General features: G+C 41.7%; 1 protein-coding gene across 2 annotated transcripts; it reads left to right on the top strand.

Moving 5' to 3' along the window:
- The first annotated feature begins 3,772 nt into the window (after window positions 1–3,772).
- On the top strand, window positions 3,773–13,095 carry LOC136428744 (glutamate receptor ionotropic, kainate 2-like). 2 transcript variants are annotated; one of them, XM_066418479.1, is made up of 10 exons: window positions 3,773–3,995; window positions 4,787–4,975; window positions 6,198–6,378; window positions 7,020–7,166; window positions 7,672–7,784; window positions 9,267–9,393; window positions 10,174–10,272; window positions 10,648–10,804; window positions 11,312–11,561; window positions 12,092–13,095. In XM_066418479.1, exons 1-10 carry the CDS (start codon window positions 3,906–3,908, stop codon window positions 12,221–12,223), a joined length of 1,485 nt encoding a protein of 494 aa, XP_066274576.1. In that variant the 5' UTR covers window positions 3,773–3,905; the 3' UTR covers window positions 12,224–13,095. The 2 variants fall into 2 exon arrangements, with proteins under 2 accessions (XP_066274576.1, XP_066274575.1); XM_066418478.1 differs by having other exon boundaries at window positions 9,267–9,402.
- The last annotated feature ends 422 nt before the right edge of the window (window positions 13,096–13,517 follow it).

The raw sequence follows: 13,517 nt of genomic DNA, 5'->3' as shown, positions 1-13,517 counted from the left end.
GCCGTCTTCTGGAGGCTGCATTTTGAATGACCCCCTTATATGTTTTTATTTCAGACGCCTTTTGTAATGTTCCCCGCAAGAACTAGCATGCGTAATAGGTGTTTCAGGTTACAGCTAGTCTCCATACCATGGCCAGGCTCTATTGGCCTTTGTTGTTTTTGCTTATAAAACTTCGTTTTGTACTGTGTCATTTGTACAGTCGGCTGCACAAACGACCAAGTACAAGAAGAAGTCATCAGCAAAATTGTATTATAAGCACAAAAAAAGGCCCATTGAGCCTGCTATGGAGGCTAGCTAGAACCCGAAACACTTATTACACATGCATCGTATCCACTATCTATATCTATTTGAGCGTACGCTGTAGCTTAATGGTGATGTTTTTCGAATGTAGACAAATGATCCCCATGATTAAGTGTACACGCATCATTGGGATATGAAACGGCGACCTGATTCTCATTTCATTCGATCGAAGCCGAGTCAGCACGTTAATTTCTCCCCTACGCATGACACCACCCTATCTTCTGTTTGAATAATAGATGTTTAAGAGGAAGAACATGGCAAGGAACTTCACCTCTGCGGTATGCAAAGATCATATCTACAGTGGCACTTAAGATGTGAGAGTTTAGTGCCATTACTGCTGATGGTGGGCGGGCCACGGAATTTCGGAAGAGATGTTGAAAACGACACAGCGAGGGATTTAAAATATTTCTTTCTTCTTGCCTTTAATGCCCACGGTCTTGATGACGACCATTGTTGGGAAAGTCGTTGGCATGTTGGGAAAGTCGTGTAAAGTGCATTTCAAAAGGGCAAAAGATTGGTGACACAGCAGGATTCGAACCCGGGACCACTTGGTTCTGAGCCGAACATCTACTAACATACTTCCTCCAGGGTACATAATTTCGCCACCTAGAAAATTTACGTCCAAACAGATATCCAACCCAACGTCTGCCGGTGAAATGCACTCCTGGGTGGTACTACACTATCTATCAAATAAAGATAATGTCCTTGATCAAATCCACTGTTTTTCAAAGTGGCGGATTTATGTTAATGAGGGTTACCGCTCGCGCTCGTGATTTATTTATATCTATTCATTTCTTTATCCAGGGTAGGCGCACTCAGTGCTAAACACACTGCTTTTCATGCGTGCCCTGTACAGAATAACATAAACAGACTGAATAACATAACAAGGAAATAACATAGACTAATGAACAAAAAGTAACCAACATAATGATATATACACAACCGAGCGTCAAATCCAAATCATATATCGTAAATCAAAGTCGATGTGGCAGGCCGGGTCTGGAGGTCAGAGGTCAGCAGTACTGTTTTACTAGCTTTTTAAAAGTTAGGCCCGACGTGGCCACTCTAACTGTAGCCGGCAAATCATTCCAGGCAAATGCACCCCTGTACGCAAATTTTCTACGGCCGGATTCTAGTCTGACTTTGGGAAGTTGCAGTGATGGTGCAATGTAAAGCCATGTAAAGACATTCCTGGGACAAGGAGCAAGAGGTTGGGGCTTCAGGTTAAAAATTGATAAAAATAAGCATTCCAACGGAGAACACAGTCAACACACCAAGCAAATTAAGCGCAAATGACAGAGATGACGATGGGAATAGCATATGCGTGCATATTGGCAGATTGAGTAACAATCTCATAAGCCATCCTAGCCCCCTGTAGCAGTGTCATATGTTCAGTTATTATCTTATCTTAATTCACACCTTTAATTATTTGATTATTCTTAGCTATCGTTAGCATATTCTATATACTACTTTGCTATATTATTTCATTAATGTTGATTAGTATAGAGGAGGAGAGCCTAGTATAAGCTACATACGCCTTATCCCTCCTCCTGTACATGTTTTTATCTATTGTTTATCGTATTATGTATTATGTATTTTCTTGTTGTGCAAATAGATAGATAAACAAACAAACAATGAATACGCCCCCTTCTGTTCCAAGATCACTTTATTGCTTCACCGTCTCATTAACATATCGTCGCTTGGAAAGACTCACCATTCGACCACGGTCTGACCTATTTCCTCATGACGTATCCCCTAGAATTCATCTTGACGATTGTGATTAGAGATAAGAAATAGATGGGCGTTTTAGGATGGACGAGGTTTGAATGAAAAAATTGCTAAATTTCCGCACTAAACGCTGGAAAATGTGTAGGAGGACAGAGTTACACGTCAAACTCTTATCTTTTGTGTGCACACTTAGATTTTAGGCATAGATTATACATAGATGGGCCTTATTCTACGTTGGGCGAAGTTTGCATGAAATTGGCTGAATGCCAGAGTGGGAACGGTGTCGACAGAATGTGTTCAACGACATTCTGTTTTCCACGAGGAAGCAAACATAACTCAAATTACACCGATTTTTCCTCCAATGGACAATAACGTAGTCCAGCCAAAAGCATCTGTCACTTAGTCTGTGATTGCCCATATCTCTGATCCAGTTTCATGGTGTGTATATTTCACTTTGCATCTCCGATGTTTCTTGTCTATATTGATTATTCCAATACTTTAACATCGTGAGTCACACCTGTTGTGATAGCCTCCGTTACAGGCCTAATCCCACTAGCGTTTTACTGGCGTATCTGCTTGAGCCCCCGTATCTGCTTGGGCCTCGTATCTGCTTGGGATCGTGGTAAACACAGCGATTACCACGATCCCGCCAAGAAGACCGTATGGTTGCTACCTCATGTGTACCAGGTAGTAGCAGAAATCGCCTACTCCTAAGCTGTTAAGAACTGCACTTATCTTTCTAATGGCAGAGAGACAAATTACCTGAGAGTAGTTACCAGGCCTGCATCGATCGATAACTGTGTTTTATTGCCTTCAGTGTGAGCTACAGAAAGGTGATGGAGGGGTACAGAATTCCTCTGGTGTGAGATACGGAATCCGTGATCAGATATTTGTTTTCTTTCAACAGATTTTACTTCAATCAAAGTAAAGACTAAGATAAAGTAGTTATCATACACTTATCTGACATTCACGTTCATTGCCTTGAGTTATAAATCATGGTCCAATAGGATAGAGCAAGAAAGAAAATATCTTCCGTATTGTCCATCAACATTTTCCAAATTAAAGTTGCGTTGTATCATTGCTGAGTTCGCTTGGTTTCTTGAGCCCCATCTATCGACATGGCATTATAAAAGTTTGAGTTCCCTTTGAAATCTCACTTTCCAATATAGTTTACGAGTGCATGTATGCTGGATGTTGTCCTGCGCAGGGTTGATAATGTCCTTACGGTAACCTCCAACCTTCCCACAACATCACCACAAATAACCCTGGCCTTCACACATAGCCGTGCTCACCTGCATTCTGATCGAGACCTGAATAGACTGTCCGCATGGTGTACTGTCTGTTTCCTGTGAAAGCCGGCGATATGCTTCTTATCGTTATTGATCATTAGATCTAAACTCTTAAGAGTCATTTAAGCTGACTTGTAATGATGGAAGAGGCAAATCCCTTATGATGATCTAGACCGCCAAATCCTAACGAGGTTTAGGCGTGATATATAGAAAACAAGAGACCCTGTGGCGGGCGTATGCATCTTGACTAAATCAATATCATTGATTCCATCTATGAGAAGCCGTGTGTAATCCGAATCTCCTCCTTTTTTTTAAAACCAGGGTGAGCCGGCTGGTCTTCTTGTTTGTTTTGATTAATGATAAGAATAATATCTTCCATCATAAAAATAAGACAGCACGAGCTATCACATGGAGCAATTGACTATTATTGGGTCCTGTGTTATATTCCTAGAATAGCCACATTCCAAAGGTGGAATACTCATAAACATTCGCACGGAAGAGGCCCTTGAACGGTCGCTGAACGGAACAACCACCCTTACCATCGGTTTATGACTAGAGGGCTACACAGCAGGGAAAGAGACGGACATCATGGGCACAAAGCTGAGGGATATGATGGAGCAGCTCGGGCATCTCTCAAGCGACATCTTCAACAAGACCTTACGGGTAGTGACTGTGGAGGTATGTAGTAGCAGTTATCTCTGAGGAGATCTTGGGGGCAAAATCGTGACGATTTCTGGCTGGGCCCAAAAAATACTAATAACCTCTATTGTACATTCATACCCTATAGGGCTACGGTACAGGCCTAGCGATACAAAATTCGTGGTAAAGTACATGTAATGACACTGACAGGACTTTTGATACTAATCTAAAACAATGGTTCTAAAATTACTCTGATACATAGGTTCGGCTTCTTCTCGTCCCTTTGTGATGTTAGAAATATAGGTTGAAATGGACTTGTTTAATATAAAACCGCACGGCTCCAGTCAGAAAACGTGACTATTCCCCCCCCGATCTTCTTGGAGATTTTTATTATTTCAGTTGTAGTATATTACACCCCAGGCAGATATCAAACCGTGATTCACTAAGCAAAATGTTCCTCATAACGAATCTCAAGAGTGAAATAAAATGCTACCTTTGTGCCAATATATGCGTGGTCATGGTGCGTGGGGTATGTTTGAGGACACGGGGATGACCTTTTAATTAGCACATGAGAATATGGGCCAGATCCATCCAGAGGATCGCACCAAAGATTGAATTCGAAAAGGCCCAATTCATCAGGCGATTTTGAAGTCCAGTGTGAGATGTTGATTAATGTAGCAAGGGGCGATTCTTCTATAAGATGATTGCCATCTTTAAACTCAAGAGGTATCACAATTTTTGCTGATTAAATCGCATAGATTACATGGATATTATGTATTTCACACGTTCCCATGCAAGTTGTGTAACAAAACATGTATGTTAATTTCCAGAGGGCTCCATTCACTATGAAACGTATTGGTGACAACAACGAAACTGAGTACTACGGCTTCTGCGTCGACATGGTGACCGAACTCTCGCGATATCTCGGCTTCGACTACGAGATGTACGATGTCCGCGGGTTCGGCGTGAAAAAGAAGAGTGGCAACTGGACCGGACAGATCCGAGAAATTCTGAATGAGGTCAGTGTAGTTAACTGTCTAACAGATAGTACTGTTTTAGTAGAAATCGGGTGCAGTATCATCGGTCCTCCTCTTACGAACTGTAGCAAGTGAAGTCTGCTCTCCAGAACTTCTTGTTCTACCAAAAGAAGAAAGCGCGTCTTTCAATGCCTGTTGGGGACAAGAAAAGACAAGTCATACACTTGTAAATACATGCCAAACAAACGAAGAATGGATTGTTATATTGTTTCTGACATTTTCTCGAACTTTGCAGTCAGCAAACTATGTCTGTAACATTTAGCCAATCATCTCAGTGTTAAAAAGATAATTATGTTAAGTAGCTTTTCCCTGAGACTCATTCTAGGTTTCTATTTGATTTGTCTGTTCTTCCTGCACTGTGTGCCAAGTAGACATTAGTACTGTGAGAACAATGATTCGATTTTGTTCCTATGAGTAGCTCAAGTTTCTACAGATCTGCTGGTTTGAAAATTGATGGTGGTACTGTCAAACCGCGTTTTCTTGCCTGATTCATAACGTAATTATGCCAGCTAACCTTATCTCTCATAAGCCAATCACGCTATCGGTAGACTACCTACAAGCCTATCTGTCTATCAGCAGACATGACAAAGATAAATGATCGCCTTGTCACAACTAATTCTTTTGTTGGTCACGACGGCGACATCCCGACCTACATTTAGATTTTCCAATAATGTGGAAGTTAAAAGACAAAGTAGTGAATGGAATAAACTTCAAAAAGACCATCGCTGCGAAGATGTCATCATTATTTGATTGTTCTTTGGAACGCAAATGAGTAAGAGCAAACATAAACAAAATCAAATACTCCCTGTGAGGATCGATTTTTGAAGTTATGATATGGCTGTGTTTTTGCTCATCTATGTTTGGCTACTTGCTCATCGACGAAGTCAGTGGATGTAAGTGGATCGCGTCTTATAGAAACGAATGTCTAACAAATTCCACGAAGGTTCGAGAGGCACTTTCGAGAATATCATATTTTAACGAACTCGCTCAGCGGAAGGCCGTAGGGGGCCACTCAGCTAAGCACTGATTAACTTACTAGTTACTGTAGCAGCATCTCTTCACCCTAGGTCAGAAACATCAATGCTCGAGCTCCAGACAAGCATGACTTCACTGACCCATTAGGTTACGAAGTTACGAAGGCTGCTCGAGAAATTCCCTACCCCATTTAGGCCGGAATGTTCTGACGGCTGTGTTGTTCGTACAGAATGCGGACTTCTCTGTCGCGCCGCTGAGCGTCAGCCCAGACCGTCAGATGGTGGTGGACTTCACCACGCCCTTCATGCACTCCGGGGTCGGCATGGTGACCAAAGCGCCCGAGCTGAATCAAATGGGCTACTTCGGCTTTGTCAAGCCTTTCAGGACAGAGGTGTGGCTAGCCATCATGGGTGAGTTGAAGTATAAAGCGCAGGTTACACATGGCCGAACATGGCTCCCGACCACTAACCAACCAAGGTTGGCGGTATTTTTTTATTTTATTCAGAAATAACAGAGACAAAGACAAAGTGACGATGCACTCAAGTTATACAACTTATTTTGCCAGCGCCACTTGACAAATACACAAACTCATAAATAAATAAATGAATATAAATATATGTATATACAAGACCAAACTGAGAATACAACAAAAACCTAACGTGTGCCTACATCCCCCACCCACACCTAAGAAATTATTAATTATTAATTATAGTTGGCGGTAGGTCAAGAGCTGTCTGACCAGTTTAGATTAAGAGTCAAATTTGACTCCCAAACACACCCTAACCACTACTGACCTCGCGTGTGCACAGTTGAAACCGTAAACCAGCTCATACACTTTCGTCACGTCTGACGTCATAATCTTCTGTCAAGATTTGAATGATTGGATTTGATATTCGTTCAATATCAACTTAAATATCTACCGGTACCACATGCATATGCGTACTTTCAGTTAAACACATTAGGACTTGACGTCTTTCTCCTTTCACCTGTTGTTCAGTTTGATATATCGTTACTAACTTCTGGCGAAACATTTGTTCATTGATTTTGACAGTTGCATTCTTCGTGATCTCTGCCGCCATTTCCCTGGTGAGTCGCTGGAGGCTAAGGTCAAAGGTCGGCGATCCGGTGAACGACAACGACGACAAGTTCACTCTTCAGAACAGCTTCTGGCTGGCACTGTGGTCAGTTATGAGGAAAGGTTAGTTAAAGTTAGTTAGTAATATCAGTGGTTTCAATGTTCGGAATCGTATTCTTGATATCTTGACAGGAAATCATAACAAGATGTATGATGTACACAGCAACATTTCACGTACCCATTACAGCCTGTAAAGCTTTTTGCGGTATACTTTGAGGAATTCACCAGCCTCGTCTAACCGAATGTTCAAAATGGCTGTGTGCAATTTTACCACCCACCAGAGCCTAGCAGAATGGACCTGAAATTACCAAGAACCGCGGGGAAGCGGAAAAATTGATGACTTCAAAAACAAAATCTCATAATGCAGGTGGATATCTATGGCTCACAAGGTCGATGGAGCCCAAAGGAATGCAAAACTACTTTCTTCAATATGAATGTGTCTGATGCAATTTTCTAGGCATTATTTTAACACATTGGGTGCATTTAAGAGTCAGGGACGGTTACGTCCGGAGGGAACTGAACCATTTTCATTGCTGTGCTGTTCTCCCCACCTGCCGCTGTGTTGTAGGCGGAGAGCCGGCCCCTCGCTCCCCTCCCGTGAGGATCCTGGTGGCGTTCTGGTGGTTCTTCGCGCTGATTGTCATCACCACCTACACCGCCAACCTCACCGCCTCTCTCACGGTACGGGCGTTTTCTTTATTAAAGAAACAATGAAAGGAAATTTCATCTATCATTCACGTAAAAAATCAGAAAAAAAATCCATGTAGTCTTTAAAGCACTAGTCTGCTGTGTGCTCTTTAGTGAGACAAATTAGCAACAGATCGTGACGTCACAGACAGGACACCTAGACGCACTAGCTAATGGGGAGTCCTTTCTGTCACGTTCTATTGCTAATTTGTCTCACTAAACAGCACATAGTAGACAATTAGTCAAAAGACTACATATAGTAGATGTTTTCAAAAAAGAACACATTTTGACGTGAATGATGGAGAAAATGTCATTTCTCTGGCACTTTAGCATATAGGACTCAAAATGATTCTTTTATGTTCATCGCAAGACCGGTACCGTTTTGACAATCATACAAATGTATACAACTCGCCAAATTAAGCGTCATATCGCAGAACCTCCACAGCATGATGAGTATCGTGATTTTAATTGGACCGACACGAATCTCAGCGCACATCACTACTTCCAATCAAACAGCTTGTGATAGTCCCACCACCTTTTTGCATGCAAATTAAGGTCTGAAAAGACTTTAATCCTGTGTGTCCAATACATTGATTACATGACGGAAGAGGTAACCCTACTACAGGAATCTTCAACAGGTCCGTTTATTGGACTATTCAGAACCAGACGGGTGGATCAAATCAATCGACCCACTTTTCCCTATAGCTTGGCGCCATTGTCATTTGTAACTTTCCTGCCCGCGCACTGTTTCCGGTCTGGGAAGCGTGAAATGATTTTGATCTTCGTAAATATTTACGGCGGTCATGAAACGTAGAATTAAAAGGCAGAAGGTCATAACATTACTTAGCTGTACATGGAACGATTTAAATGGATCATGTCACCTCACGGTAACCGTTACTAATCTGATAACGGTCTGGCGAGGGACCCTAATAGTCTAATGATGTGCGACGAGTTATCAATGTCTGCATCTCTCCCGCAAACAGTCATAAGATGTTTATGTATCTTTTAGAAATGTGGAAGAAAGGTACAAGAAATGTTGAGAAGATGGTAGGCAACCTCTCATGGCTCATGAACACGCTGTATTCAAAACATCTTTATGGTGACGCAAAATGATTATCATTCTTCATGAAATTCACTTTTGTTCGTCGGTCATAAAATACTAAACTATCCATTAGATCAAAATCTCATTGATATTTTTGTGCGATTGCCGTTTTTCAGTTTCTAACAGCAGGGGGTTGGAAGTGTATCCAGCTGTTTGCACCCTTATTGTTTCATTATTTGCCTGTTTTAGTTTATCTAATGTTGTTGTTGCTGCTGTTTAGTTCCATAGCTTCAAATCGTCATCTTTGAATCTCATTTGAAGTAGTCATCATTCAAAATGCAGGAATGGCTTCATAAAAATAACAGCTAAATCGTGCTTATAACATATTTACTATTGACAACATATCAGAATCTAGGTTTGTTTTGAAACTACAGGTGAATCGAATGTCTTCCTCCATCAATTCCCTTGAGGACCTAGCGGCACAGACCGACATCCCTTACGGTCTGGTGCGGGGAGGAGGGTACTACAAGTTTTTCCAGTCACGCGCAACGGAGCCAGAAGGTATAATAGGTATCTAAAAACACGTGGCTTTGAGTCCCTATGGTTATTACCTTCGCCAAGAGGGTTATGTTTTAGGTGCCGTTTATGTGTTGTGTGTGTGTCACGAGACTGGTGGGGTGAGGTGTGGGGTGTGTAAGTGGACAGCGTAACTCGAGAAACTGTGAATGGATCCTAATGATATTTGGTAAGTTGGTAGTGGTGAAAAAAACATAGGTCATGTTCGATGATGGGACCCCCAGTGGCCTTTTTCAAGTACTGCAGCGGAGCTTCATCTCGTTTGTGTTTGCCTCTCGTAATTTAATCGAGAAGGGCCAACAGCTCTGGATTTAATCCTGGGTTTGATGGGTCCGTGGGTGGTTGAACGGGACCAACACAAAACTTCGGCGCAGGGCACAGAACATATATTGGACACAACATGCTACTCTCAAGACAATCTATGGAAGTCTTCCATGCACGGCTGTCTCAAAAGCTCACCCACCGTCGAGTAACATTTGCTGGGCATTGCTGACGACCTGTACAAGTTTCATCCGTCCTTCTATGGAAACCAAGAAGCTGAGTGCATTAGAAAGGTTTAACTTTTACTGACACTTTAGCTAGAGACACTGGAATTGAATATGAACTCTTAGACAAAATGATGCTTCATAGGGCAAAATGGAGTGAAATATGTACTTCTTGTTTGGTTCCAGATAAATGAGTCCAAAATGCAAATACGTTGCTTCCAATGACGCAAACATTTTCAGCTGCTGTAAAAGTGAAAACAAACTATCTTTATTTGTCCAGGAAGCGGCACGGTTTTCGAGCGGATGTGGTATGCCATGATCAGCATCCGTGAGCACGGCGTCAGGAACTACGTGGAGGGCATGGGCAGAGCTCGCAACGGTATGGTTATCTTGATGTTGCTCTCCAGTCTGATGAATGGTTGTATTAACTACTATCATAGCTGGTTAAGTGCTTTTGCGTATATGAAGAACGATGCACAGATATCGCCTAGCGAACCATTGTACCGAAGCCCATTTCACAACAGAGTACTGGTGTACCCGGCTTTCACAAAACATTCAATTTATGATATAGATGAAATTGCAAAATGGAACAAAATTGCACATATTCACCCGTTATAAAAAGAATACTGCTGAATATAAGCCTCACTTAACGTTCTCGTAAATCCCAAATGAAAAGATATTCAACGTGTACTTATGTAATGTATGTAAACTACGTGCAGCTTAAACGTGGATGATATTGCTACTAACGTTATAGGAAGTTACGTCTACATGGCTGACGACACAACTCTGGCCTACGACGTCATCACCGACCCTGAGTGTAAACTGATGATGGTTGGAGTCCCATTTCTCCATAGAGGGTATGGAATTCCCACCAAGAAAGGCAGCCCTCTAGCGGAGGCATTGACCCTTGGGTGAGTTGCTGCCCGAAGTAGTCAGTGATTTATAAACAGCCATACATTTCAATACACCGTAATGATGAATGAGATAGAAAGTTAAACTTCATTACCTACGTAAAACGGAGGTATTGTTTTCGGTTTGTGTGTTTGTTTGTTTGTTTGTTTGTTTGTCTTGGTGTGTGTCCGCAGTTATTTGAATATTGTAGAGTGACAGGATGTGAGGCAGAATATGGTGTAGTCAGAGACTGGTAGATTGACTGAGAAGGTTTACACAATGAAAAATTAAAAGAACTCAAACTCCAAAGACCTTCGGCTGGCAAAAAAATACATATACGAAACATCTTGAAAATAATTAGCTGGAAATTCATAGTAATACATAAAACAAGAAATTCACAAAAACTCACAAAAATATTTTACGGAGGTATAATTATAAGATCTTCGATTTCATGTTGAATCTGAGAAGGACGTAGATTTTTTTTTTACTTTAGAAGGTTCTCACAGTTGTCCTCCCCTCTTAATCAGGATCCTGAAGATGCAGGAAACGGGAACTCTGGACCTGCTGAAGACTAAGTGGTGGCCTAAGAACGGATGTCCCCTCTTCGGCCCTGACCCCGAGGTCAAACGTGGAGACATTGGCCTGGACGTTTTTGCCGGCGTGTTCATGGTGCTCGGTGCGGGCATTCTTCTCGCCATCATCGTTGCTGCCTGTGAGATCATTGTGACTGGAACGTCGACGAAGAAGGAAAGCTCAACAGATTCCTATGATTGCAACGTGAGTAAGACCCCCTTTCTACCAGACGGCTATCGAACTGCAACCTCGCTGCGACCTAAATTGGATTTGTGTAACCCTGGAAGACATAATTGGAATATAATGCAAAATGTAGAAATATGACTGAAACGAAACACGCAGATTCGTTTGTTTTATTTACCATGTTCGTTAAGCGATCTGTCAAATTTTAGGTCACAGCGTGGTCGAAGTGAGGTCCCCGCCCTAGTGGAAAGGGAGTGTAACAGATCAAGCATCATGACTTTACGCATGACCGAAATACAAGGTTTATATACTGCATATGAGGTTATTCGTACCATCGTATATCAAGGAATGATCATGAATAGGAAGTCTACAGTAATTATAAGTTTATGTAGTCTGTCAGATGTATGTTGTTGTACTCCAGGAAGAGTAGCCACATACTCACTGTATGATAGCTCATGGAGGTAATAACGTATCAGTATCAGTCGCTGTTGTTGTTTCTTAAACGCAACACTAAAGTTGATATCATCCAACGTTTACTTTGAATCTTACAGGATGAAGAACTGGAAAATGGATACAAGCCAGAGACAATCACAGCACAGGCTGAACCACTGTCGCAAGAGCTTCTCCGCTGTATTCAAACCGGAAGGGTCAAGGTCACAGTCTGTCCGACAATGACGTCTTGATCCCAGGAAACTGCATTGTCATAGAATGTCGCTAGAGAGAGCTGAGTTAACGGAGGAACAGAACATAATTCTTGAACCCGGAATGATTGCACATCAGGCTCTAGTGGGTTTAGAAGAGGGAGGCGGTGAAGCTTTTTCTCTGGAAGTTGCATAAAAATCTATTTCACCACAAGAAATAATCATTCCCGCTTACCTAGGGAATCCTTGCATGAAACAGACGGTTTTTATATCACTTCAACCCATAAACGTGACCTATACGCAGCATGTAAACATCATACAACATATATACCTGTACAAATGCAACTGTTATATGTAGCACGAGGGAGCAAAAAAATTAATCAAGTATCAACCAGGACTTAACACAGATATGAATACCAACCGAGGCTTACTCATTTACGTATACTCGTATAAATTTAACTTCGGTCAGACTATGGGAATTCAGGCAATAGAAGTAACCGAAGACAACCAGTTGCTGTCACACCGATCTATATCCTCTAGTACATCGAGGTGCTTGTTAGCGTCAGGCTTCATAGAGCCTTTAAGCATACTCAACGTCACTCCTGAAATACATCGATATCACCCGGCTTGTCTGCAGGTCTGACCTTTGCGACGTCATGAATTGTCCTAGTACAGAGAGACGATGCCATGAATTCATGAGTCAACTAAGATCAAACAACAGAATACAACCAGTATATGGGTCTGATAATTAAACAGAGAATACCCTTGGTTTGCAATAGTTCGCATCATGCCTCTGAGGTCTGTATACGTCAGGTACAACGTTTTTATATTGTCTTTATTTGACGCTTGACATCTAAGAAATCTACGTATACATGAGTGAAAACAATCTGATTAAAATCTTTTTTACAAGGTGACTTAATGGCTTCAGCGTTGTTACCGTATGATGATTCTGATGTATATATTAGCATGTAAGGTGGTATAAACTGGCCTACCTATGTATAATGAAGCTAGCCTCGTGGCTTCCTTTTTCATCCCCCACGTATAGTGGGCATTTATCAAAAGTAAACTCGTGCCTCGAAGAATGCGTTCGTCTATTATTCATGCGATACTTAAAGGCAAACACGTAAAAAATGTCACAAAGGAGAGTGTATATCGTGTTTGTCGAAGCAACTGATAGGGTGTTCTTGTCAATAACAATTTCATTTTGGCACTATTGACATCTTTGTGCTCATTTGATAGTATGGTCCTGTATATAGAAACAAATTGGGCACTGTACTGTCAATAAGAATTTTCTGCCACTATTTTCCGGATGTGTTGTTGAAATTTTGTTGGCACT

The sequence above is a fragment of the Branchiostoma lanceolatum genome, chromosome 2 (genome assembly GCF_035083965.1).
Source record: "Branchiostoma lanceolatum isolate klBraLanc5 chromosome 2, klBraLanc5.hap2, whole genome shotgun sequence".
In the NCBI taxonomy this organism is placed as follows: Eukaryota; Metazoa; Chordata; class Leptocardii; order Amphioxiformes; family Branchiostomatidae; genus Branchiostoma; species Branchiostoma lanceolatum.
The sequence above is the reverse complement of the archived record's forward strand: the minus strand, read 5'-3'. Positions and strand labels throughout refer to the sequence as shown.